At 48.7% G+C, this 26,313-nt stretch overlaps 1 protein-coding gene across 6 annotated transcripts in view; it reads left to right on the top strand.

Annotated features, from left to right (window-relative positions):
* Window positions 1-26,313, top strand: part of PPP2R5C (protein phosphatase 2 regulatory subunit B'gamma) — a 139,056-nt gene that overhangs the window by 111,217 nt on the left and 1,526 nt on the right. For 2 of the 6 annotated variants that reach the window (XM_079130102.1, XM_079130105.1), the window contains 9 exons: window positions 716-824; window positions 1,900-1,953; window positions 7,443-7,613; window positions 10,526-10,653; window positions 13,230-13,331; window positions 14,783-14,855; window positions 19,171-19,287; window positions 22,856-22,911; window positions 25,166-25,257. In XM_079130102.1, coding sequence (XP_078986228.1) covers window positions 716-824; window positions 1,900-1,953; window positions 7,443-7,613; window positions 10,526-10,653; window positions 13,230-13,331; window positions 14,783-14,855; window positions 19,171-19,287; window positions 22,856-22,903 — 802 coding nt within the window. In that variant the 3' untranslated portion in view covers window positions 22,904-22,911; window positions 25,166-25,257. Of the gene's footprint in view, window positions 1-715; window positions 825-1,899; window positions 1,954-7,442; window positions 7,614-10,525; window positions 10,654-13,229; window positions 13,332-14,782; window positions 14,856-19,170; window positions 19,288-22,855; window positions 22,912-25,165 lie in introns of all 6 variants that reach the window. The other 4 variants (XM_079130107.1, XM_079130104.1, XM_079130103.1 and 1 more) reach the window with 2 other exon arrangements.

Below are 26,313 nucleotides of genomic sequence, written 5' to 3'. Positions count from 1 at the left end.
GGGCGGGTCTCTCAGTGCAGTATGGTGTGGTTGAGGAATGCCCCTTCCCAGCTGCAGGACCAGGGACAGGTTGCTCTTCAGTGGGAAGGATGTCACGTCGCCCTCAGTGGCCGCAGGGGGCATGTGCTGCCTGGTGCCCACTACAGCCTGGGCTTGCGGGTCGTGGAGGAGCACGTGAGCATCGCCACTGCTGCCCTGCAGCTCTCGTGGATCTGCACTTGCCTAATTAAACTAGTCCATGCTCAAGACAAAGACTTGAGTCTGGAGGTCCTTTGCCCTTTGCTTACATGGGCAGCTTTCTGCCTGGTTGGTGACCAGCACCTGCTGTGCGCACTCCTGGATCCTGCAGCCAGCACTGGAATGAGCCTGGATATTCTAGGTACCCAGGAATGCCTACCCAAAAGACGAATGCAGCCCAGAAGGGATGGGCCCCCTCAGCTGGGCAGACTTCCTGCCCCCAGGGCCCCTGTGATACAGCCAGTTCCCTGCTCTGAGCCACACCCTATAAACCCCAAACTTTATCATTACCTTGCAGTCACAAGTATAAAAATGGTTATGCTTCCTCAGAGAAACTTATTTTTTTCTACTGATTCATCCTTTTCTAAAATACATATTGTGCCTACTAGGTTTTCATGCTAGAAGGAAAAAACACAATGTTTGATTGTAATCCGAAATTCATAAATATTCAAACTTTGAATAAATTCTTTCTTCACAGTATAATTAATGGATTTGCCTTACCACTAAAAGAAGAGCACAAGATTTTCCTATTGAAGGTGTTGCTACCTTTGCACAAAGTGAAATCTCTCAGTGTCTACCATCCGCAGGTAAGGGGGCGGGAGTGAAGGCATGCCAGCCTCGGGACCCAGGGAACCCAGGGGACCCAGGGCAGGGATCCAGCCTGTTCCCAGGGCGCGTTTTCTTTCTCACGTCACTACCTTCTGTAACAAGGTCCTGCATAATTGAATAAGGAATAAAGAGAGATTCCTTTTGAGTAATTCAGGAAAATCTCTGAAACACAGAATTGTGTGATTCACTTTTAGCATAGAAAAAAGAAGTGACCGCCTCTGTGAGAACAGTCAAGAAGGACTACCAGAAGAAAGCTTTCCGCAGCGTGATTTGAAATCTGGTACCTTCAAGACAAAAGCCTGTTAGCCCCAGACAGTGAAATGACCTGTAACAAAGTCTAGTAAAACAAAAAAGACTGGTTTCTAAAAAAAGACCAGAGGGGTGCTAAGAGATCGGCCAGCAAGTGGTTCCATCTGGTTGTGGCTCTGCTGACCTGGGAGATGGGCCTCCCACGCACTGCGTCGTCAGTGCTGATGGTTCGGGAGGGCTGCCCTCGTGTGTGTTCATCTCTAGCTGTCACAGGGCCAAGCAGGATTGCCATTGTTATTTTCTCCAATTGATTGCTGTTAAGTGGTAATATTTTTATGTTCAGTTTGTTGTATTAATTGTACAAAAGGAATTAATAGTTCAGAGAGTTAAGGTGGAACCAGATTTTAATTTGTTCCCAGCTGTTTGATTCCTTGTTCATGCTAATCTCCAAAAGGACCCCCAGGCAAACCCATCGTGCTGGGTCACCTTGGTGGGTAGGTGGGTAGTCTAAAAGGTGCTTCCCACCACCACCCCTTTTTCTTTTTTTTTTTTTTTTTTTTTTTTTTTTTTTTTTTTTTCTTTTTTTAGCTTGCAGATCATCACCAACTCATTGGGAAAGAATTAAAGAATTACCTGCTGAGCAGTGGTCCTGGGGTGCCTCCCTTAGCCTCCCCTAGTGCCTTGGGGTGGGTGGCACCCTGCAGCAGCAGCCCAGTCGCTTCAGGCCAGCTGCCAGAGGAAGGTGTTGAGTGGGGGCGTTTCCCTGCTGCAGCCAAGTGCTCACTCTCTGCCATCCCTTTTCAGCTGGCGTACTGTGTCGTGCAGTTTCTAGAGAAGGACAGCACCCTCACTGAACCAGTAAGTGCTCCCTCGGCCCCAGCCGCCTACGGGCTCACCTCCTGACCTCGCAGCACATCTGCCTCACCGGCTTGCCAGTCACGCAGCTTTCCTGTCTTAAATCGCAGTACTAACCTACAGGCTGGTTTCATTCAAGTGTGAAGGTTTTCAGGGTGCAGTGATGCGCACTGTGAGGTCCTCTGCCACATGATTCCTTCACGTGCTGAGCTTGCCCCTGCCCACGCCGTACTTCACGCCCACAAGGGCAGAGTGCCGAGCAGCTGCAGCCCCCGCCGTGGGTGCTCCAGACCTTCACATCTGTGCAGATGGACAGACAGCATGTCCCCACTACCAGTTGGAGGAGGCTGAGTGAGGATGTGAAATGCTCTTTTTATGAAAGAGGCTGTATTGTCCTGAAGAGTCTGTGAGCTTTGAATCACAACTCAGTGTTAGATGGCTTCCATTCAGTTCTGGATTTCTTATTTTCATGGCATTTTATCTTCATTAAGAAATTAAAAAGGATATTGTAGTCAAGATTAACCAAGTCAGACTTGTCAGATGACAGTTTAAGGATTTGACACAGCTTTATTAAGATGTAATTCACATACCATACAATGCACCTATTAAAAGTATGAATCACAGATTTCCAGGGTAGTAAGAGACACTTCTGCAGTGTGGAATCTGCCTTCTTAACCATTTCCACGTAGAGCTCAGGGTCGGCGAGCCTTGTGCAGCTCACCAGTGTGTTTCCAGGACTTCCAAACAGGAACTGTGCCCCCATTTAGTGATGGCTTCCAGCCCCTCTGCAGTACCTGCTCCTTGTATCTCTCTGCCTGAACCTGACTACTCTGGGTTCCTCACAAACGTGGACTCCTACAGTCCTCCTCTCACGTGGCACAGTGCCTCAAGGCCTCACCCATGTTGTATAAGAACATCACTCCTGGCTGTGGCTGTGAAATACTCCGTTGTTTGCACAGACCACATTTTGCTCCTCATTTGTCCATCAGTAAACACTGGTGGCCCATTGCTGGCTATCGTGAGCAATGCCGCTGTGAACAGGTGTATCCTCTCTGCTCCAGCCCTACTTTCGGTTCCTCAGGGTGTGCTCCAGGGTGGGACTGCAGGTTGCATGGGGACTGTCTCCTGAGCTTCCTGAGGCTCCGTTCTGCGCTCGAGCTAGCGGCTGTGGAAGCAGCATGCCCAGGGTGCTGCTGGACGTCCTCGCCAGTGCTTGTCTTCCTTCCCTTTCTGACTGTCACCCACCTTCGTGCTGGACTGTCAGTTCACATTCCTCTTACCATCTCTGGAGAAATGACTGTTTAAAAACTGAGTTGTTCTTCATCATTGAATAGCAGAGTAAGGAGTGTCAGGTGCCAGTTTACACATTTGAGTCCTCCTTTTAAAACACTGCTGTTAGATTAGAAAATGTAGGTATTGCAGATCCTGAGGCCTTAATCCCGTTAGCTGTTCTTCAGTCTCCTTGTGAGATCGTAGTTCTTCTAATCAAAGTGAGTGAGAAATCCTCAGTGACTTCCCACGTTACGCTGGCCTCTCACTGCTGCCTTTCTGTCACTAAGTCCTCAACCCCAGCTCTCCCAGGAGGTCTAGGAAGAGCTCTCATTCTGTAGATTTCAGAGGCAACAGGCTGCAGCAGCTCTCACTTGTGCCCTGTCCTGGCCCTCGTCTGCCCTCCGCTCTGATATTCGGGAAGACCCCAAGGAATATACTAGATCATATCAGACTTCGGCAACAAGCATGGTTAAGATCCTTAGTCGAATTTTCTGTGAGGATGTGTTAATTTTATCCTCTTCACTGCAATCATGCAATCATGTTTATGTAAAGAAAAGAAAAAGAATGTTATTAATTTTAAAAAGCCGGTGGGTAGAACGCTTGCCTAGCATGTGCCAAGGGCCTGTTGCGGTGCTGTTTGATCACCCTGGGGGTGGGGGCCTACAGTATTTTCCCCCTGGTTACTGTCCTAAACCCCCATCTACTTGATGCCCTTCCTGAAGAAAGTAACATGCGAAGAAGCCCCACCAGCCCCACCCCGTCCTTCTGTTCAAACCAAAGGGAAAGAAAGGCATAGGAAACAGAAGTATACAGAGTCCTGTGATTTTTCTTTGTACACCTTTCTCATACTCTTTGATGGCTAAAGAACTCACCAAATGTCTCACCCCATCTACTACAGACTGAAGCTCCTCCCCCCATCACCTCCCACAGCACCTGCCTGCCAGCCACTGTGGTCTGAGGTTCTGGCAGTGGGGAGATGGGTGTGCAGGCTCTGTCCTGTCCCCTCACCTGGGAGCATGTGCAAGCTGATGACGTCTGAATGCTTTTAATCCCACTAATGTAGGAAGCAGGGCGAGAGCTCAACTGCAGTTGTCTTGAGGGCAGGAGCCCATGCAGCCTCGTCTGCAAGCTGCACGTTCCAGCTCTGACTTGGCACCTGCACAGACGGCCACAGACCCACAGACCCCGTCCCTGGTGTGTCCACCCAGGACCGCCTCGTTTCTTAGTTCTGTGCACAGATAATGTAATAGTACGCTTCTGGCTACATAAAGCAGATTTAGTTTTTTGTATATTAAAAACATTCAGACCCTCACGTCAGTAAATTTCTTCCTTTGAAGTTAATGTTTTAGGAAAATGCAAAGGCCATTCTGTCACACTTCAACAGTGGAAGCTTATCGGGAATACAGTCTAGTTGTAGACTCACAAAGGTGTGAGCCATGTTTCCAGGCTCAAGAGTACTTTTTCAAAGTATGATCCACTGTAAGACTACAATTTTATAAAGGACATTTGTCCTGTTTGTAACCTGTACTCATTGTTTTTTCATTTGCACATGGTGTACCATGCTCACAAGCTTCTGGACACATTAAACATATTTATTGTTGTAAGAAAAAAGGCTCATCAGAGGGTTTACAGACAAGAATTGTGTCTGTTTCACCCACCTCTTAGCCATCTCTGGGGAAACGGCTGTTTCATGTATCATGCACTGTTTAAAAACTGAGTTGTTCTTCATTATTGAATAGCAAAGTAAGGAGTGTTAGGTGCCAGCTAATCAAATTTTACCGCATGGCCTGGTGTAGCTCTTTCTCCTGGCTGCACCAGGACAGTGAGCTTCCTAGGGCTTGAGGCCATGCCTGCTGGCATGCCCACCAGGGCTGCTCACCCTCCAGGGAGCGGGCAGTTCATTGGGTTTCCAAGGAAGCTCTGTGCCCAGAGCTACAGGCAAGCAGCCTGTGGCCACTGTTATTCTCCAGGATTAGCAGTCCCTGAGCAGACATCTCATCTGCAAAGTCCCACCATGCTCAGGAGCAGCTGAGATGACTGGGTACTGATCTCAGGAGTTTCAGGTAGCAGGAAGAATAAGTCCAGGGCATGAACCTGATCCTAGAAGTACTACCTTTTCTAGTGAAATAAATAGCTAAATCAGTTGTTTTATACGACTCAAAAATTAATGTACTCCTCCTAATAACATTCTATTGACAGATGTAAAGAAGTAGGAGGTTTATGAGGTGATTTGCAATTGTGGGATTCCACAACAATTCCACTATGCAGAATAGGTATTTAATAAATGTCTACTAAACTATTTCAAGCTGCAAGTAGAAGGTAAATGAGTAAATGATGCACTTTTAGAAAAAACTCCTTTTAAAGACAGTTGTTTTGTGGATTTTTGTGTCAGACTTCAAAACTAGGAGCACTTTTTTTTTAGTGCTGGGCATGGTACCCAGGGCCTTGTGCATGCTAGGCAAGCATTCTACCCTGAGCTATAAACTCAGAGCAAGGAGCACTTTTTAAATAAAGACTGGAGGGCCAGGATATAGCTCAGTTGGTAGAGCACTTGCCTCACAAGCCCAGGGCTCTGAGTTCAATCCCCAGCACCACAAAAAAAAAAAAAAAAAAGACTGGAGTTTCATGAAATTAATATTATAAAAGATTGCCCAGAAACTCAAATGCTAAAAGCATCAGACAGAATTTTTCTGGGTGACTGCTGTGGTGCATACCTGTAATCTCAGGAACTCAGGAGGTAGAACCAGGAGGATCCTAGAAGGATCGCAAGTTCAAGGCCAGCCTCAGCAACTTAGCAAGACACTGTCTCAAATAAAACTTTAGAAATAGGTCCAGGGATATGGCTCAATGATAGAGTTCCTTCAGTTTCAGTCCCTAGCACCATTAAAAAAAAACTAACTGGATGTGTTTTAAATGCCTACCTTGTTTTCTAACCACTGTAGTAGTGGACTGGCTGGCTCAGCAGTGAGTGGGTATGATCTGCCAAGCTGGGAATGACGAGTCAGTGAGAACCATGAGCCAGTCCCAGAGAGCCAGCATACAGTGAGTCCCCCACAGTCCTGGTCCTGCACGGGAGCTGAGGCAGCAGCTCCCTCAGAGTGATCAGTGTGCTTGTGCAACTGTATGTGCAAGGTGCATGCATGCATACTTATAGGTATTTATGTCTACTGCCTGTTGGACATCATCTTCCCTTTTTAGAAGTAAGATAGCTAAACTCCAGAAATATTGTTAATCTGTGTTGAGTCCAATTCAGTACTTTCTACTGGTCTGATTATGGTAGGACATTTGGGAAATACAGAAATGAAAGAAAGGTGAAGCACACCTATCATTCCTCAGGAGGCTGAGACAGGAGGATCCCAAGTTCAAGGCCAGCCTGGGCAACTTAGCAAAACCCTGTCTCAAAATCAAAAAATAAAAGGATCTGGGGATGTAGCTCAGCAGTAGAGTGCCCCTGGGTTCAATTCTTAGTGCCACAAAAAGAAAGGGAGAGAGGGAAAGAACTGAGGAGAAGGAAGAAAAGATTGCCCACAGAAACCCTTTCTAGCTGTCTGACTTGAGTGAGGAACAGCTTTCACAGGAAACCCTGTGGTCTGGTTGGATGTGGCTCACGGGGCCTGGCAGCACAAACACTCAGTGGTGAGGTTCAAGGCCAGAGCCACTATGGCCACATGCTCCTGCTGGCCAAGGGCCCACAGGCATGCAGTGGAGCCAGTGAGGACCCTGCCCAGGTCTGCCACGGCACCCCAGGTGAGTTAGCATCTGCTTGCTCTTTTTGATGTATTTCAACACAGTTACAAACTGTTATACATGCATACATATGTGCATGTGTATAAATACATCAGATGTTCAGTTAATTTGAGAAGTGGATTGAACATGCGTGAACACGTCACGGCAACTTTGGATCTGGCCACTTCCACCCCAGAATGCACAGGTGAAGGCATCTGCTCTGTCCCTGATCTTACCTTGACTGAATTTTCTTAACTGCTAGGGAATTTTGTTTGTTTTGTTTTGCGTCTTTTTTTATTATTATTAAAGGAACTGACTGCCTGTTTATCAAGTTATAAAACACCATGTGCAAATTACCAAATCTAGTGGTCCCACCAGAAGCCAGCACCAGCTCTTGGCTGCTCTGCAGTGAGGGCACCTGACTAGGCACAGATGCTTCCTGCAACAGGGTGGCAGCTTGGTCGGCATCACTTCCTGTGCCCTTTCTTTTATAGGTGGTAATGGCACTTCTCAAGTACTGGCCAAAGACTCACAGTCCAAAAGAAGTAATGTTCTTGAATGAATTAGAAGAAATCTTAGATGTCATCGAACCTTCGGAATTTGTGAAGATCATGGAGCCTCTCTTCCGGCAGTTAGCCAAGTGCGTTTCCAGCCCACACTTCCAGGTATGTGGGATTGGGAGAAGGATAATTAGATGATTTCAGTTGTTACTTTTGGAAATAAAAGTTTTCGGCATATAACTATGGTTTGCTTCTGGTATGATTTTAAGGTAAAATTCCAAGTTTTTACTTTAATCATACTTCAAAATAAGATGGAGAAACTTCATTTCTAAGAACTGTACTCTAGAACCTTGTCCTCACTACTGAAAGCATTGTTCTCAACAAAACCTATGAAAAGCAACTTGTCTGTGAAACTGTCACCAGGCTCCGAGACCTCCGACCACCTGACCTTGTTTCCACAGCTGAGTGATCAGTAGTGATAGATGATGTGATGGTAAGAATCTCCACATCTGAAATTCTCTTCCCTTGTGACATTTCTCTTCCATTTCTGATATCATATAAATATGTCCTCCTTTACATTTAAAAAACATTAATGTTCCTAGTCAGGAGTGGTGGTACACCCTGTAGCCTCGTCAGGAGTGGTGGTACACCCTGTAGCCTGGCAGCTTAGGAGGTTGAGGCAGGAGGATCGCAGGTTCAAGGCCAGGATGGGCAACTTAGTGAGACCCTGTCTCAAAATAAAAAATAAAAGGGTAGAGTGCTTGCCTAGCTTGGGTGATGGTCTTGGGTTCCATCCCTAGTACTGATAACAATAATAATAATAAATCACTGGTGTTAAAAATTGAAGAATAATTCAAAGTTCAAGCCATTAAGTATCTCAAGCTTCTACTTTCAAATTTAGACTTAAAATATTACCACAAATACATATATGGACATATGGGTGCTTTTTAAAATAAAGTATCCAACTCTTAAATAGGAATGATCTAGAAGCTTCTAATGCTGTCCTTATTCCTTTTTAAATTTGTGCTCTCTGTTCTCATACACTTTTCCCTTCCCTTCATCATATTCACCCCAATTCTGAAAAGATCACCCACCTCGCTTCTTCTGAGAAGTGACCCTATTCTCGAGCCCACCTCAGGCCTCACCCGCCATGCCCTCAGCCTCCACCTGCACCACCACGCGTGATCCCAGAATCTCTAGGCTTCTGGTGACAGAAACACCATTTCGGCTTTGCGCCAAGCTTCTGAGGACTGCTACCAGATCTGCATGCTTGATGTGGTGTTGGCAAGTGGTAATGGAGAAGGACCGACTGCCTAGGGACACACGTGCCAAGACAGGGATGGGCCACATGTCCTGGTGGCTACCACACACTGACTCAGATGGTTCTGCAGAACGTGCCCAAGAGTGCCTGTCAACTACGGAGAGACAGCAAGCAGGGCAGAGGCGCACGCAGTTACAGGCCTCGGTGGAGATGTGGGTGCTCACGCAGCCCTTCAGCTTTGTGTGCTGGAAGCTTTTAGTAACGAGTATCACTAAATGACAGTAACGGGCCCTCCCACGGCTTCCCATCTCACCAGGGTGGGTCCTGGGATGCTACTCTGGGGTCTTGGCTCCCCATTCCGCTTGCCAATTACTCCCCTGCTCCTCAGCCCTCACTCCCAGGACCTGTCCTCCCCCAGGGCCTGGCTGACATGTCACCTTCTGCATGCTGAAGTCCCACCCACAGCCCACACGTCTGCCTTTCCCTGCTGCCTCTCTCCATGACTCACCATTTCTAGTAAATCAAATAATCACTGTCCTTTGTCTGTTCCCTACCAGAACATGAGCTCTGCAGAGGCAAGCATTTCTGCCCCCCTTCATCCTCTGCTGTGTGCTCAGTGCTGAACACATGTCACACAGGCTGGAGACTAAGAATGAGGGTGGGCAGGTAGGAGGGCAGGTAGATGATGTCTGGATAGATTGATGAATGATGGGTAAGTGGATGGGTATATCAATGGATGGCTGGGTGGATGGATAGATGGATGAATGATGGGTAAGCGGATGGGTATATCGATGGATGGTGGCTGGATGGATGGATAGATGAATGATGGGTAAGTGGATGGGTATATCGATGGATGATGGCTGGGTGGATGGATAGATGGATGAATGATGGGTAAGTGGATGGGTGTATCGATGGATGATGGCTGGATGGATGGATAGATGGATGAATGATGGGTAAGTGGATGGGTATATCGATGGATGATGGCTGGATGGATGGATAGATGAATGATGGGTAAGTGGATGGGTATATCGATGGATGATGGCTGGATGGATGGATAGATGGATGAATGATGGGTAAGTGAATGGGTATATCGATGGATGATGGCTGGGTGGATGGATAGATGGATGAATGATGGGTGAGTGGATGGGTATGTCGATGGATGATGGCTGGGTGGATGGATAGATGGATGAATGATGGGTAAGTGGATGGGTATGTCGATGGATGATGGCTGGGTGGATGGATAGATGGATGAATGATGGGTGAGTGGATGGGTATGTCGATGGATGATGGCTGGGTGGATGGATAGATGGATGAATGATGGGTAAGTGGATGGGTATGTCGATGGATGATGGCTGGGTGGATGGATAGATGGATGAATGATGGGTGAGTGGATGGGTATGTCGATGGATGATGGCTGGGTGGATGGATAGATGGATGAATGATGGGTGAGTGGATGGGTATGTCGATGGATGATGGCTGGGTGGATGGATGGATGATTGGGTAGATGGGTGGTTGAATGGATGGATGAGTAGAATGAACTCATTTGCTTTATATCTGAGCATCTAGCCTAACATCTAACATAAATGTCTATTGAATAAATGGAGATGTGAATAACAATATTCTTGATTTCTTCATAATAAGAAATTAACTGCTGTGTCGTTGCAGGCTCTTCAAGGTTACAGTCTAGAACATTTTGAAATAATTAATTTTCTGATGCAGTATAATTTGTTACCCTATTTATAGGTTTAACGGTGAGGATTTTTGCCTGCTGTGTTTGAGCATGAACACCAAGAACACTTCCACTCCTGTCTTTCAGGTGGCAGAGCGAGCGCTATATTACTGGAATAATGAATACATTATGAGTTTAATTAGTGACAACGCAGCAAAGATTCTGCCCATCATGTTTCCATCTTTGTACCGCAACTCGAAGACCCATTGGAACAAGTAAGAGAGAATGGGGTCTCCCTCTTTCCTGGGCATTTTTAAATGTTTGTATTTTTCTTTTACTGCAATTAGAATTGAAATCTAAATTTTAATACCAGTTAAAAAATGATGTTGATTTCTTCCCAATTTTTAAGTGACGTGGCCGGGTGAAGTGCAGGCCTTGTTTTGTGTCTTGCTTCCCTTACTCCTGTCTCTAGCTGAGGCAGAGGCCCTGTGTCTGCACCTGCTGGTTTCAGCCACAGCACCTCCTGGACACTTCCTGCGTGCCCCCAGGGGAGTTGAAGGTCACCACAGAGCTCTGGCTCAGTGCTGTCAGGACACAGGGCCAACCTGCTGACAGAGCCTGGAAGCCCCTCTGAGACCCAGGAGCCACCCTGCTGTGGGCACTGCCTGGAGGGCAAGAGGGAAGAGCAGGCAGCTTAAACACACCTGAGGAACTGAGAATATTCACTTCTCTCCTTCATCTTTTCACTTAATGAGGGTGAAGAAATGGAGTCACCAGTGGCAGACAGCCTTCTGAGACCTTAAAAGGAAACTATCCGTATAAGTGCTGCATTATGATTAATACTGAACTTAATATTCATGTTATTCAAATAAATGTGGGCACCAGAGTTTTTCTTTCTCCACCTTCTTTTCTTTGGATGTTATCATCGCTAATTAGAATTTAAGTCAGGGCCAGGCACAGTGGTGCACACCTGTAATCCCAGTGACTCACATGTACTGCTGTGATCCCAGCCACTCAGCAGACTGAGGCAGGAGGATCGCAACTTAGTGAGACCCTGTCTCAAAAATTAAAGGGGCCTGGGATCCAGCTCCAAGGTAGAACAACCTGGGTTCAATCCCCAGTATAAAAAAAAAAAAAAAAAAAAAAAAAGAATTCTAAGTGTGAAGAGCAGAGCTGTGACGCCAAGACTTCCTGCTTGTCCTGTGGACAGGAAAGCACAGCTGGACGGGACTGCACACTGCCCTGCAGTCCTCGGACTGGTCAGCAGCTCCCGGCTCCAGCGGCCTCCTAACAGGCACTGTCTGCCATCCAGCCCTCTGTGGACCTCTGTCCTGCCCACTTGAGGCCCCAGGGCAGCAGGCATCCCTGCCTGTTTTCCTGCCTGGCACTCTGGAGCAGCAAAGGCTGTCCAGGTGGTGAGCTGAGAGCAGGCAGGTCAGAGGCAAGCATGCCTGTCGCACATGCTGGCTGGCTGCTCAGCCTGGGCAAGGCAGATCTCCGGGTTCCTCGTCCGAAAAATAGCACACCGTCACCCACCAGGTGGTCTGCATGTCGATGCATCCAGGGCTTTCCTGTATACACAACACACCTGGCCTGAAACCGGCCTCAGAGCCTGTCAGCACCTGCCGTGCACCTGTAGGTCTGACCAGGTGCTGGCCTCCAGTCGTGCGAGTCGTGGTGCTGAACACGAGGGTACCTTCCCCACTTTAGCACTCACCACACCCCCCAGCCTTTTTATTTTTATTTTGAAACAAGGCTCACTGAGTCACTGAGGCTGGCCTCAAAGTTGGGAACCTCCTGCCTCCCAGTCCCCTGGGTGGCAGCGTTCCTCATGCTGCCCAGCAGCATGGCGACTGCGGTGACCTTGACTCTGAGGCACTTAGGGTCTTACTGAGCACAGCAGGTGATGACAAAGCCCCACGAGTGGCCGCGCTCCTGCACACAAGTCAGCGCGTGGGGCATGATTCCGGAGCGCAACTGGTGAGCTGCCCTGGTTGCTGGAGGAAGTGATCTCTAACACGATTGGCGTTCCATGATGAAGACTGAAAAGTGGCTGTGCTTTGGAGTGGGTGCTCTTGGTTCCGTTTGCTTGCTTCTTGACAGCTGCTGTGTGCTGCTCACGGCCGCGTGGGCTGCAGGGCTCTGCTAGGCAGTTTTCCTGCTCTTCTCTCTCAGGGGCTCATGGTCGAGTTGCCTCAAGGCCCAGCATGGACTCAGGGACGGCTGGGCCCCCTCCTCCTCCGTGCACATCAGGCCAGAGAGCTAAGCTTTGATGGAGCTGTTTTATGGTCTGCTTTCACATTATTTTTGGTTTTGTTTTTTTTTGTTGTTGTTGTTGTTGTTGGCTTTGAGGTTTCTTTTTGTTTTGGCTTTTGTTTTGTTTTGTTATTTGGGGGGATTTTTGTGCAGTGCTTGGGATTGAACCCAGGGCCTCACACATACTAGGCAAGTACTCTACCACTGAGCCACACCCCAGCCCCCATAATTAAAATTATCCTCAGTGAATAAGATTGAAAGGAAACAGATATTTGTAGACAACAAGGTGTTTTCCTCTGTATCATTTTGTCTTCAATATATTTATTCAGGTTTCAATGTTTTTTATTCACTTTCCAAGCGAGGTGGCATTTGGTTGCTGGTGGCCAGGGTGGTGGCCTGACTGGGGTCTACTAAGGACTCCAAGAAAAAGATAAGGGAATCAAAATTATCAGGCTTTTCATGTTAAAGATGAGGAAGATTGGGGAATGTAGCACTGTCGAAATACAGAATAGCCTGAGAAGTTTCGAAGAGGAAAAGCGTGAGGGAAACGGATCAAATGCAGCGTCTGAGTGTCACTGTGCCGTTTTCTCTGCAGGACAATACACGGCTTGATATACAACGCCCTGAAACTCTTCATGGAAATGAACCAAAAATTGTTTGATGACTGCACGCAACAGTTTAAAGCAGAGAAACTGAAGTAAGTTTTTCCTTTTGCAGGTCACCACTTCCAGGGTTCTGTCCTTAATGCTCAGTAAGCCTCCACCATTGTTCTGCTCCAAAAAGCCATTCTTAGCTTTCGATGAGAACTAGTCCTGTCATGTGTGGAAAGCAAACTAAAACTTAGACATGGTGAGTTATTTTCAAGGAACACAGGTGTTAAAAAGTTGGCCGTCCTCCCTTCTGTTGCTAGTTTAGTCATCTTTGCAAAGATGAGGAGTCTAGCATTCAGGATGGCTGTCAGGGACACATGAAGGCTGCTACCAGTGTGGTCCTGTGTCATGCTTATAAGGCAGAAATTAGAACCACATCCCAAAAGGTTTATGAGAGGGAGCAAAAACCTACACTTCAGCATAGGTCTTTCTAATTTAACCATTCCATAAACGTGGGCATCCTCGGGAACTTTTGTCCTTGACAAAATCAAGTTCTGCTTTTCTGCCTTTAAGAACTTCAGAGCCCACATCTGCCCAGGGACAACCTGAGTGACAAGGTGCTCTGTCCCTAGGCCAAGCTCGAAATCTCATGATTGGTTAGTGATCAAAGTCACTCTGCAGAGCTGAGTGCAGACTTTTGGCAGATTTTATTCTTTGCTGGGCTGTGTGGCCAGCTTATTCATCCTTTAGACAGATTCTCGAGTAAACCCAGGCCCACAAGCCAGTTTCTGAGGATACACCCAGGAGCACAAAGGGTGAAATCCTCGGCATGACGGTTAATATCCTGCCCAAGGGAAGCAAAAGAGAACAGAATACAAAACGGTGAAGTGTGAGACATGTGAGGGGCAGCAGAGTCAGGGCACCACGACCGTCTCCAGCCTCCCGCCCTGGCGCTCCCTGTCTCCGGGCTGAGGCGTGGCAGGTGGGAGGTTCTGAGCGTCAGGGCTTCCGGTGGCACTTTCCCGTCAGAGGACCAGCACTCTGAATGAGGCCTTAACGCTCCTCCTCGGGTGCGGGTCCACTGTCTCCCTGAAGCTCCTGTGATTATTTAACAGCAGAATTAGACAAGAAGCCAGTTCTCCAGGTGACCGTCAGTACCGGAATGCCGGCTCTTGCCAGCTTGCTTCCCTCCACTCTGATGGAGTCTGATTTTCAGTGAATGAGTCAGCTCCTCGTCAGTTGACTCGGTCCTGTGAAGAAGCTCCTACCCCCAAGAAGGAGAATGTGACATTTACTTGCATGAGTGTTCCAGAATTTGAATTCTCAGACCTACTGAATTTTTAGCATTTTTACATTGTTTAGTCTTGTAGATCTCAACCAGTTTTCAATTTCGTCATTCACGTTAAGTCCTCTTGAGGAGCACTGTGAGGCACGTGGACTAAGACCCAAAGTAACAAGGAGGAGAGCGGGCGTGGCGGGGTCTCCCTGCCTCCCTCCTGCCGCGGCTCCCCCTCAGTGTCATCGTCTCTAATACAAATGACGTTTTACTGTTTTTCAGAGAGAAGCTAAAGATGAAAGAGCGAGAAGAAGCATGGGTTAAAATAGAAAATCTAGCCAAAGCGAATCCCCAGGTACTAAAAAAGAGAATGACATGAAGTATCGAGTGTTGCTTGAATGCCTCAGATAGGTAGGGCATGGCCGGCCAGCGCGGAGACGGGTCTTGCTGACATTGTACGTGAAGTGTCGCAATAAAGGAATGATTCGCACCTTCGTAACCCCTCCTCTTGTACACGTACTTATTTTGCCCATAAGGTTTTACCACAGAAATGACATTTCCTACTTCTTAAAGAAGGTATCGATCTTATGAAACATGCTGTGGTAAAAAGAAAATCCAGGAGTGGTTTGCTTTCTCGTGTGTCATAGAGCAGTAGCTTCGACCATGTTTCCTTTTAATATCAAATCGATTCTAAAAGAGAGAAAATTCAATTCAAAATAGATAAAGTGTGAAGGTGATGTCCTCTTTCCTGAACTTAGATTTCTGTAGGCTCAGTATTTTATTGTTGAAAATTAACCAAATTCTGCCTTTTAGCACTGAGCCTCCTCCTGCCCCAGCCCGGGCAGTGCTCCGGCAGGTCGCGGCGGGTGTCTTGGGGCCGCCTGCCCTCGGGCATCTCCTGCTGCGTCAGCCCCTGGCGGGCTCCAGGGCTGCCCTGGTCCAGGAGGTACTCACAGTCACGCTCTCTGGGCTCTGCGTGCGCTCGTCTAAGTGATTGGCAAGAGGCAACTGTAAATGGTCCCCCTTGGCCTCTGCCTGTCTAAGTGACAGTGCCACTTAATGAAAATCCCCGGGAACTACGAGGCCTTCTCCTCAGAGAAACTCCCCAGAGAAAATGCTTCATTAAACAATGTAATTCTTTTGGTGAGAAAGATACATAATCTTTATCTAAGTTGGGATGTAAATCTCTTGACATCAGATAAGGAATATGACGTTTGTGGTGTGTATTTTACCTATATAACAAGTTGACCTGTTTTCCCTTTGATAAAGTTGTGATCAAGAGATGTAAACCATGGGGACTGAATGACATTCTCAGGCCTATGTCCTTGATTCTACCTAAACTAGTAGCCAGCCTTTTTCTGACAGTTCTTTATCCACGTTCTTACAGACAAAGATGCTCTTTTGAGACTACTGTGAGAAACTTGATTGTGGTGGATAACTGTAGCTCTCTGCTTCAGCAAATAAATATGTGTTCAAAGTGAGCGAGTGGAGGTGGCTCAGCCCTGCCGGTGTGCCCCGGGAGCCTCGCTCTGTGAAGAGCCCAGGCTGAAGGGCTATGGACAGATGTCCACGCTTCCGAAATCAGCAGCCTTGAAAAACTTGTAAAAATATGTATAAATCAGAGCATCTGATTTTTTTTTTTTTTTTTTTTTTTGCTTTACCTGGCGCATAGAAATAATAATGTATTGAACAAGCTGCATAAAACTTTTGTGTTGCAAATGAAGAGCCTGCGTGCTCCCCTGCCCTGCCCCGGGGAGGCCGGCCTTCACATCCCGGTCTGCTCGGGTAGCTTGCTTACTCCCTCAGTCGTTGTGACACCCTGATGACCACTAACCCAGCTAGTTTGGCCTTGGCACTCTGCTGACCTCCCTGCCCTCCGTCCTCACCCCCATCTCTGTGTGAGCCATCGTGAGCCCATGTGCATGCCTCAGCTCCGTGACACTGTCTCAAGTGGAAAATACTTCATGGGCTAAGACGTCAGCGCTGAACTGCAGCCTCAGAACTTGCTCTTCGTTCCTTGAGAGATGCCTTCCTGAACTCGGGTGGCTGCTTGCCTCAGGGCTTAGTAGCAGTCTGTGGATGATCCGCTCTTATTTCTGTAACCAAGACGGTTGGGTCTTGAAACTTGGTTTCCTTCTGGGATCTGCCTTGCTGGCTTCGCTTTCTGCAGGTAGATCCTGTCACTCACCCTGTGCTGGCTGACATCTGTTCACTTTTCCCTGGTGCTCACCTCCAGTTTTCACAGACCAAGACCCTGTCCCCCCAGGCAACACGGAGCACCTGGCTGGCGGGGCTGTGGCACTGTGGCCCCCCGGGGTTTTCTACTGTTCTAGCAGTTGTGGTAGCTTCCCTGGGGTTTCCTAACGTCACACAGGACCTAACTTTTGAAATCCTAAAACACTGAAGACTTCTGATTTAAACATGCTCCTCCTAAGCCCCCAGGAGGTCACATGCCATCTGACCACTCCCATCCTGGCTCTGGTGGGGGAATTGTGTAAGTGAAGAGAGTACTTCTGCAAATTTCAGGTGTAGCTGTGGGAGGGTCTGGGCTGGCCCCTCTGCTGGGAGAGGCTCCCGGGGGGTCGTGGGGAAGACCAGCATTCCTGGGAAGAAGCATTTCCTGCGTGCCTGGTGGCACGTAGTGTGCTGTGAGCGTTGTGCAGCATCCCTGGGGCTCCTTTCCGTCCAATGCCAGGGAGGGCTGGCGCCTGCACCAAGCACTAGTTGCTGGCATGTTCCATGGAAAGCACTGGCTGTTTTTCTCAGTGGCCACATACTGAAACATTGGTTTAAAAACAGTCCCTGGCACATCTCGAGACTGCTGCAGTGGTTTCTGCCTCTGTATCTCCCCACCTGGTGGTGACCCCCTTGAAGAAAGGTGGAGACTGCCAGGTACACAAAGCTGAGCACAGGACACAGCCCTGGTGTCGTGGAGGCTGAGGTGCGGCAGGGGAGCAGGGACACAGAGTGTAACATGCTCTTGAGTGATGTGCTGGAGATGGTTGGCATCTTCAGGGAGACACTGAAGGAGGCAGGTGTGGACTGGCCACGGCTACAGGCCAGGGAACAGGAGCACACACAGGGAGGAGTAAGAGACCTGCTGGCATTGGCACCTGTGCCATGTCATCAGGGGAGGGCCAGGCAAAGCTGGGGAAGGAGCAGAAGTTGAACTTATCCCCCAAAGACGTGTGCAGACATGAAAGAGCCAGAAGGAGCAAAGCAGCCCAGGCAGACTGCCACTTTGGAAGTTTTTCTGGTGGGAACAGGAACAGGTTGCCATGAGGAACCAGGCCCAGAGGGGCTCTTGGAGGAATGTGTGGAAAGGGCGCTGTAGGGCAGAGCAGGTGACACGAAGGGCATAGGGCGTTGAGCAGACTAGGGACCTTTTGGTGTTAGAAGAAAGAATCTGAGCCCAGGATGAGGCTCCAGCAAGGGAGCTGCCCGTTTTCAAAGACTGTTGGACGGACACGGACAGCCTTGGGGCCCATAGTTGAGAGGAATAGACGTGAGGACCATGGATGAACAGGGAGGACTGGAGGTCGTGGGGTGTGAGATCCTCAAAAAGGATCAGAGGCTGTCGTCCAGGTAGGCAGAGGACAGGGGGACCTAAGATGGGCCTCAGCAGGAGCAGAGAAGCCAGGTAGAACTGGCATCACAGAAATGAGGGGGTGAGTCACAGGGATGACTGTTGGTGCCTCGTGCCACAGGGAGCCCCACAGGACAAAGCCAGGACGTGGCATGGCATCCAGGAGGTAGCTGGCAGCCCTGGTACGGAGCCGAGGGCGGAGACTGGCCTGTGCTGCGGCTGTGCCAAGCTGCACGGGCTGGAGGGCCCGCTGAGGCAGGCAGGGTGAGGCTGGGACGCGGGCAGACAGTGGCCTGAGCTCACGTGCCCCTCCCTCTGCCTCTGAGACTGTGGATGAGCTTCCCAGCCCCTCCTGCCCCGGTCCTTCCAGCAGCACGCATGTCACCTGTTACCTGGGCACCGGGGAAGCCTGAGCCTGGCCCCGCCTGCCACAGGCACACAGGCTGCCCGCTCCCTGCTCACAGGGAAGGCGGACACCACGTGCCGCAGCCTCTCACAGGAAAGCCAGGAGCCTCTGGGCGGGGCTGGAGCAGCACAAGGGGGAGAAGGGAGCGGAGCACGGGCACTCCTGACCTTGGAGCGCGGGCCCTGCAGCAGCTGCCCGGCAGGCTGGCAGTGGGGAGGAGGTGCTGGGCTAACCAGGCTGTATCTGTTTTGGTGCAAGAAAAACACTAGGGGAGAAGGTCTAGCTGATGTTAGGAAGAGCCAACAGAAGGAGCCCAAGGGAGAGGGCTCAGGTCCCCTGCCCCGGGGTCATACGGGGAGGAGGACCCGAGGTGACCAGGCTGCACAAGACAGGAAGTGAGGTGGTGTCGCCCCACGTGCCTGTGTGTGGTGGCTCATGTGGAATCAGCATCAGAGGCTGGAGGCCCAGGATGGGCTGGCCATCAGACACAGGAGACCCAGGAGGGGTATGGAAGTGACCCTATGGCCTGGACTGCAGGAGGTTGAATGGCTTTGTGGTGTTCAGGAGGCCAGGGCCCCGGGGGAGGGACGCAGGGGAGACGCGTCCCCTGCCAGGATGAGACCCTGGAGTGCAGAACCCAGCGCCTACAAGTGAGTGACTCCGCACTTTGCATTGCAGTACGCAGTGTATAGTCAAGCCAGCACCGTGAGCATGCCGGTTGCCATGGAGACAGATGGGCCTCTGTTTGAAGATGTGCAGATGCTGAGAAAGACAGTGACCGAGGAGGCTCGTCAGGTAACAGTGCCCAAGCACTGAGCTCAGCAGGGACACACCCACCAAGATTTGCTTAAGAAATGCCTGTGATAGCGGGCGGGTGGTGCACGCCTGTGGTCCCAGCCACTTGGGACCAAGGCTGAGGCAGGAAGCCCGAAAGTTCAAGGCCAGCCTAAGCAACTTAGCAAGACCCTGTCTCAAAAAATAAAAAGGGCTTGGATGTGGCCCCTGGGTTAATTCCCCAGTACCAAAAAAAAGGAAAGAAAAAAAAAGTGTGTGCTTTTAGTAGGTAACGTGATATATGCATCAGTGCCTTCTGTTCAAGCCAAACTTGTAAATTAAATTTTGGTGATCTTTCAGGAAACATTTTATCTATAGGTCTTAGTGATCAACTTATTAGAAACAACTTTTAATGTTCTAAGTATGTGACTAATTTATTTCTTCATTTAACAGTAATAATCCAACTCCTAACTATTCTTTAAATTTTTTTTTATTTTTATTGTACACAAATGGGATGCATACTGTTTCTCTGTACTTGAAGTAAAGGCATACCATTTGTGTAGTCATACTTTTACAGAGGATAATTGTGTTTGATTCATTCTGTTATTTTTTCCTCCCCCTCCACCCCCCACCCCTCTTTTCCCTCTATACAGTTCCTCTTTCCTCCATTTTTACCTTTCTTTAAATATTAACTTGAGCAAAATAAGATCTTTGCAGTAATATCTTGCCAGTGCTTCCCTTCCCCGCCTCTGGCTTCTGCTCTGGTCCAGAGATGTTCCCTTCCAGTTCTTCACGGCAGGTACAAAGCCCACCCCCACTCAGGACAGCAGGGCAGAGCCATGTCCCCACCCCCAGGCCAGGGCTCTGCCTGGGGCACCTGTGGTAACTCCCGCGCTCTGATAGTTCCATTTCTACTGTGGGAATAAACATGGCGATCCCCTCCAGTCCTCAGAGAGCCTCTTGCCACAGCCTCGGAGGGCAGCCCACTGAGTCCTGCTTGGGTTTGAGGAGCCCTGGGCGCCGTGCCTCTCTGCACGTGGGCCCTGATGGAGCAAAGGAGCACAGCCCTAAGTGGACTTGAGGACCACAACTTTAGCCCCATTCTTGATCTGTGGGAGAATTTGAAGATGTCCAGCACTGGAAGCCCAGGTGAAAGTGAATGGCCAAAGCGACCCCATCACTGCTCACTGTCCACTTGTGCAGGTGACTTCTCAGTGCTGGTGTCCTTCAGAGCTTAGTTAAGTGATTGACTGCCGTTTAGATGTTAGAGTTTGCCAGAGGCCCAGCAGGCAGACCCTGGGAAAGCAATCAGGATGTTACCTACTTCGACTCAAGTAGCGTGTTTCCCACAAGGTGGGGCATTACCCAGACAGCCCAGCAACCCGTCTTGTCCCCACAGCAGCATCGAGCCCCATGAGGCTACGGGCACATGAAAGGGGCGTAGGGTCAGGCTGTAAACACAACGGCATTCCAAGACTCAGTGTGCAGAGAAGGGTGCACATCTCATTCCTGATTTTTATTATTGATCATGTGTTGAAATGATCCCATTTTTGATATGTTGGATCAAATAAAATATATTGTTGAGGTTAATGTGACCCATTCCTTTGTACTTTGCTACTAAAGGGTTTGAAGGTGCATACGTGACTGGTGTTCTGTTTCAGTTGGACGGCACCCGTCCTGGCACCCTCTGCCTGGCTGTGCAAGCAGAGGGCCTTTCTCTTGCCCAGTTAGACCCTCTACTTAATTTAAAGACAAAAATAGGTGGATGAACGTTTCTTTCAGCTCACCAGAGACTGAAGGTGCGTTGACCCGGGGGAACTGCACGGCCCTGTCTGGACCCAGGGACTAGTTTTGTGACTGATGCCGGTGTCTCCATCCTTCCCTCAGTGATTAATCTCGGCAGTGAGTCGCTTTCATCAAAAATGTGAAAGCCCACATATTTTACTCGGTGGTATGTAAATTTACCTCCTCCTTGGTCTTTTTTTCTCTGATCTGTGGAGAAGCCTGCCTGGGAATTCGTGACCTCATGTTCCTTTTTAAAATACTTGGGCCACACAGAGTCGAAAGGAAATGGAAGGTTTATGAGCCATTTCTCACACATTAAATATGTGAGGGTTCAGGGAAGTTTTCTTTTTGGTACATCCTTCAACTTAAGCCAGAATTAAAACTAGGAAAACCATGAGCTCTGCCCAGATGTAATTAAGCTGACATGTTCACAGTCCACGTCCCACTCTGTGGGACCAAGAGCTTGATTCAGAACACACACCAGAGATCCATCACAAGTGATGCGCTCTGAGAGCAGGCTCTGGTATTCCAGGACGTCCGTGCCGAGGAGCCCGGCCGGTGCTGAGTCCTCTGCTGTTCCAGGAGGGCCCGCAGTCCGTGGCTGCCCGGTTCCAGGTGGAGGCACGACAGGATGCTTCTGGGCAACAGCCGTGGCATGTTGGCTTCCTTGCTGGCTTTCCTGGTTCTTGATACTAATTGAATAACAGTTTTCTGAGCAGCTGGCATCCTCTTCCTTACCATTCCCATGGGACGTGTTCCTGATCAGAAGACTCAGGTGCCAGGGGCATAAGTCAGTTCTCCCCCAATCCCTATAATCTCAACTAAATCCCAGCAGGGATTTTTCCCCTTCCTTAAGCAGTTGACAAACTAATTCTGAAATCCCTCTGGAAATGCAGAGGATTCAGAGTAGCTCGAACAAACTGAAAAAGAAGAGAATCAGAAACAGCATCGTCCAGCATCCAGCCTTACTGTAGCCTTCTGTGCGTTGATTGAATTCTGTGAGTCAATTAAAATGCAGTTGAATCTCATGCTGTCTAGATGAAGGTATTTATGAAGTGTGGACTCTTAGGTATAATATTTGAAATGCTACTGGTCTTTTCTTTTTTGGGTACCAGGGACTAAACCCAGGGGACTGAACCACTGAGTCACATCCCCAGCCCTATTTTGTATTTTAGTTAGAGACAGGGTCTCACTGAGTTGCTTAGTCCCTCACTATTGCCAAGGCTGGCTTTGAACCCGTGATCCTCCTGCCTCAGCTCCCCAAGCCACTGGGATTACAGGCGTGCACCACCACACCCAGCTTGAAATGATAGACTTAATTTGAAAATGTTTGGAACCATCTCTCAGAAATCCTCAAAAGCACTGGTGTTACAGCAAGAAGGAGATGTAGGAATGTGCGTGTGCACAGTCTGGTGACCAAATGGACCTAAGAAGTCACACTGAAAATTAGTGGTTGGGTTTTTTAATAGAATGATTTCAATATTTCCAGGGCTCCTCTGAGTTTATTTTCAGCTAACTATTTTTCCAAGGCAATTCCAAGTTTCTTTAAGCTGATTTGAATACTGGGTCAGGACAGGGCGTGAGGTGAGCAGGGTACTGCAGGAGACTGTCGCACTGAGAGGACACTCGGCTTGATATTTGAGGTGAAATTCAATGATGTATTTACTGGTCAGAACCATTATTTGACTTTTCTTTGACAAACTCGTGTAACCCTATATAGAACATCCAAAGAAAACAAGTAAGTTTCTGGTGAATGACATCATTATCAGAGGCTTAAAATGTTTGCAATTCTCATTTTTAACAGTTGGTCGGGAGGAAAGCAATGTCAACTACGCAAGTAAGGAAGGTGTAGAGACGAAGGTAGGCAGTACAGGTATTTGCTGTTAAATATGGAGAGTCTGCTTAATAAGGCTTTTTATCTGCAATAAAGAACTGACAAGCTGACGTCGTGTTCATGAAGTATTTCCCTGTTTCCATGTCATGCCAACATGTGGTGGTCAAGACAAAGCTAAAGAAATTCAGTCCTTTAGGAAACTTTGATCAGTCCCACCCCAAATTAAGAAGTAAAGTTTAAATCCATCCTCTATGAGAGGAAGAAAACTTGTCAAATGGTGTGTGCCCAGCCTGAGTTCCCATGCCAGGTGCTGGTGACAGCCCTTCAGCTCTCCCAGCGCACCCAGAACAGGCCACAGAGACGCCACCTGCCAGAGCTCTGCCACCTGCCTCACCCTGCCACGCTGCATGCGCGCCAGCACCTCACCCCCCACCCCACCCCCAGCGCATCCCAGGACCACTGCATGCACGCCTCATTTCTGCTCACCCCCTGTCTCTCATTCCCCCGTGATTTCTGATCCACCTAAGCAGAGAGGCCCAGACGTGTCCGTCACCTCTTTCTCCTTCCAGAAGCTCTGGGGTCAAGCCGGGTTTCCCAGTTTTCGTCATTGGTTCCAGCTGCAAGTGCCGTTCTCCGTTAAAATGTGTATTCTCTTTGAAGTGCCTATTTCAACAGCAATTACATACTTTATCTATACAAAAAGCTTGGTTTTGCTTTGCTTTGTTTTACTTTACAGATCAACATACAGTGGGCATAAAATTCAGGGTAGAGTTTCAGCTTTGAGTTTCTGCTGGGTTGAGGCAAACCTGCTTTACAAAACTAGAGCATTCTTACAGGGGATGTGACCTTCACCGTCTGCCAATGTGCTCTCCTAACACCGTCTCACACTAGCTTCAGGGGGAAAGACAAAAGTCCTGCCTTTACCATGATTAATTTAATGTTCAAGTAACAGTTTTACAAATGATCATAAAATAGTACCACACAAGATTCCTTCTAAACCTTGTCATTATTGCTGTTTTCATAGATAAATTTGCAGAAAACCCTGTTAGGAACTTCTTGGCTCTGCAAAATGGTGGGCTTTTCTCTCATGACCGTGCAGGCCCTTGAATCTCCACAAGCAAGAGGCATATTCTGCACACCAGGCTGAAGTCAGATATCTGGAAACTCTGAGAAATTGTTTGTTGTCAGATTCACTTTAAACAAATTCCTTCTGGTAGATATATCACAGAAGTAACTTCCTTCCTTTGATACTGTCTTCTTTCTGATGGAGACACTGAACAGAAAGGACGCTGATTCTGGTTAAGGAACTCCTATCCAAAAAAGTTGCTAACTAATTGACAATCATAGGGCATATGCATTGCATGGGCTGGTGTGGGTGGTTTCTTGTTTTGTTTCAAGACCCCAGTAATACAGCAGTGGCCCTCCATTAAACTGAAATACTTACATAACTGTTACTCGTGGAAGTAGATGCTTTTGGTACATGAATGCTCCAAGTCGGTGCCCCTCCTTTGCAGACCCTTCTGCAAAAATGGCATTCACTCCACTTTTAAAAGGGTAAAACTGAAATGTCCTCAACTTCAGAAAGAATGGAATGCAGAAGGGAGTCTTTTGTTTTCCACCCTTAACATCTGGAACTTTTATGTAAATAATTAAATACAGTTTTTCTAAATGCTAGAGGTTTTTTATACTCCCTGTGTCCCATTTAATCTTTTTAGATTTGATAGTTTTAGATCTCGTGTGTGTGTGTGTGTGTGTGTGTGTGTGTGTGTGTGTATGCACACACAGGCATGTGTGTTTATACATACACACATTTTTAGTTGCCGGTGGACCTTTATTTATTTATATGCAGTGCTGAGAATCGAACCCAGTGCTTCATACATGCTAGGCAAGCGCTCCACCACTGAGCTCACACCCCAGCCCAGTTTTAGATCTCTTACTGGTTTTCAATCTAGTCTAAACATGTTTTTCATTCACTCTTTTTATCTACTTCCAAAGGAAATTCCTAGTCTGAAATGCCCCTGTGATGGGCACAGTCACAAAGTGGCTTCGGTAGCACTGCGTGAACTAGCGGCTATTTGTAGGCGTGGGATTCTGCAGGCTCCGGTTTCTGGCCATGCCGCCTGTCAGGCTGTTCCATCAACAAGATGGTTTGGTGAATGGCCACAGGCCCGGGCCGTGGGCGGTGGGGTGCCCGTGACGCCCCTCCGACTCTGACTCGGACGCGAGCTGCTTCTCGGGTGGCTTAATCTGTAGCCAACTCCATTGCATGTTTGATTCCAGGCGCAGAGAGATCTGAAGAAGGACCGTCCTCTTGCGCGCCGCAAGTCCGAGCTGCCTCAGGACCCTCACGCCAAGAGAGCCTTGGACGCCCACTGCAGAGCCGACGAGCTGCTCTCCCAGGACGGGCGCTAGCCGGCCAGCGGCCGCCGTGCGACAGGCTTCTGGGTTCTGTAGAAACACACTGTCTGTGCCATACCCGTCAGTTATCCAGGCCACGCTTCCTTGGCCCGACCCGTAGGCAGTAACGCTCGCCCGCCTCAGCTCCAGACCAGCAGTTCAAACAATGGTGGCTCCTCACCCTGTCAGCCAGCCAGGCCGGGCGGTGTCCTCGGCGTCCCCTCGCCCCCGTGCAGCCTGCGTCCGGCTGACAGAGTCAGAGCCCTCGGAAAGCACCCTGTCACATCCCCACGTCCTGCCCGCAGGGACGGGAGCCTTTAAAGGAGGCCGTTCCGTGGCGCTGTTTCAGGTCAGAGGCACACTTTAAGAAGCATTACCTGTTTTTTAAGACTTTAACCTCCGAAATTGTTTGACGTGATTGTTAGGCCCGCAGTTTGTTTGCTCGACCTCACAGAAGTGGCTCTTTGCTTTCACGTTCTCACAGCCTGCTGGGAGAGTGACAGGACAGCCCTCAGCCGCGGGCACCTGCTAGGCGTGTCTTTTCTCTGGTTACGGCTTGTCCACCATGTCCTCCTCTTATGTCCACCGAAAGCCATATTTCCGAGTCTGTGGATCAGCTCCAGGATTCCAGGGGTAAGCTCAAAGGAGAAATGTGTTTCAAAAGAGCTTTCTTGTGTCTACCTTGACTGGAATTGAATTCTTAAAATTATGTGTTCATATTTTTATTTGCAGAATCAATTTTTCATCTATTTACACATGTTGCCCTTCAACAAGGCTCTTGAATTAATAAAATTTTATTGTCTAGGAGGTCCACATTTTGTAGAGTTAGGATCTGAGTTGAGCCAGCTCTTGGCCCAGTGCAGACTGCAGCGCCTTTGGGTGTCCAGTAACGCACAGTGGCCGTGACGCGGTCCTCAGAGCCTAGAGGAAGCACCGGCGAGGGTGGCGGGGTGGGCCTCCTCTGGGGAAGAGCACACTTCGCGTCCTGTAAGGCAGGAGCAGTGGGAGGCCCCATCAGTCCTCAGTGCTGC

The sequence above is a fragment of the Sciurus vulgaris genome (genome assembly GCF_902686455.1).
Source record: "Sciurus vulgaris genome assembly, chromosome: 2".
Lineage (NCBI taxonomy): Eukaryota > Metazoa > Chordata > Mammalia > Rodentia > Sciuridae > Sciurus > Sciurus vulgaris.
The sequence above is the reverse complement of the archived record's forward strand: the minus strand, read 5'-3'. Positions and strand labels throughout refer to the sequence as shown.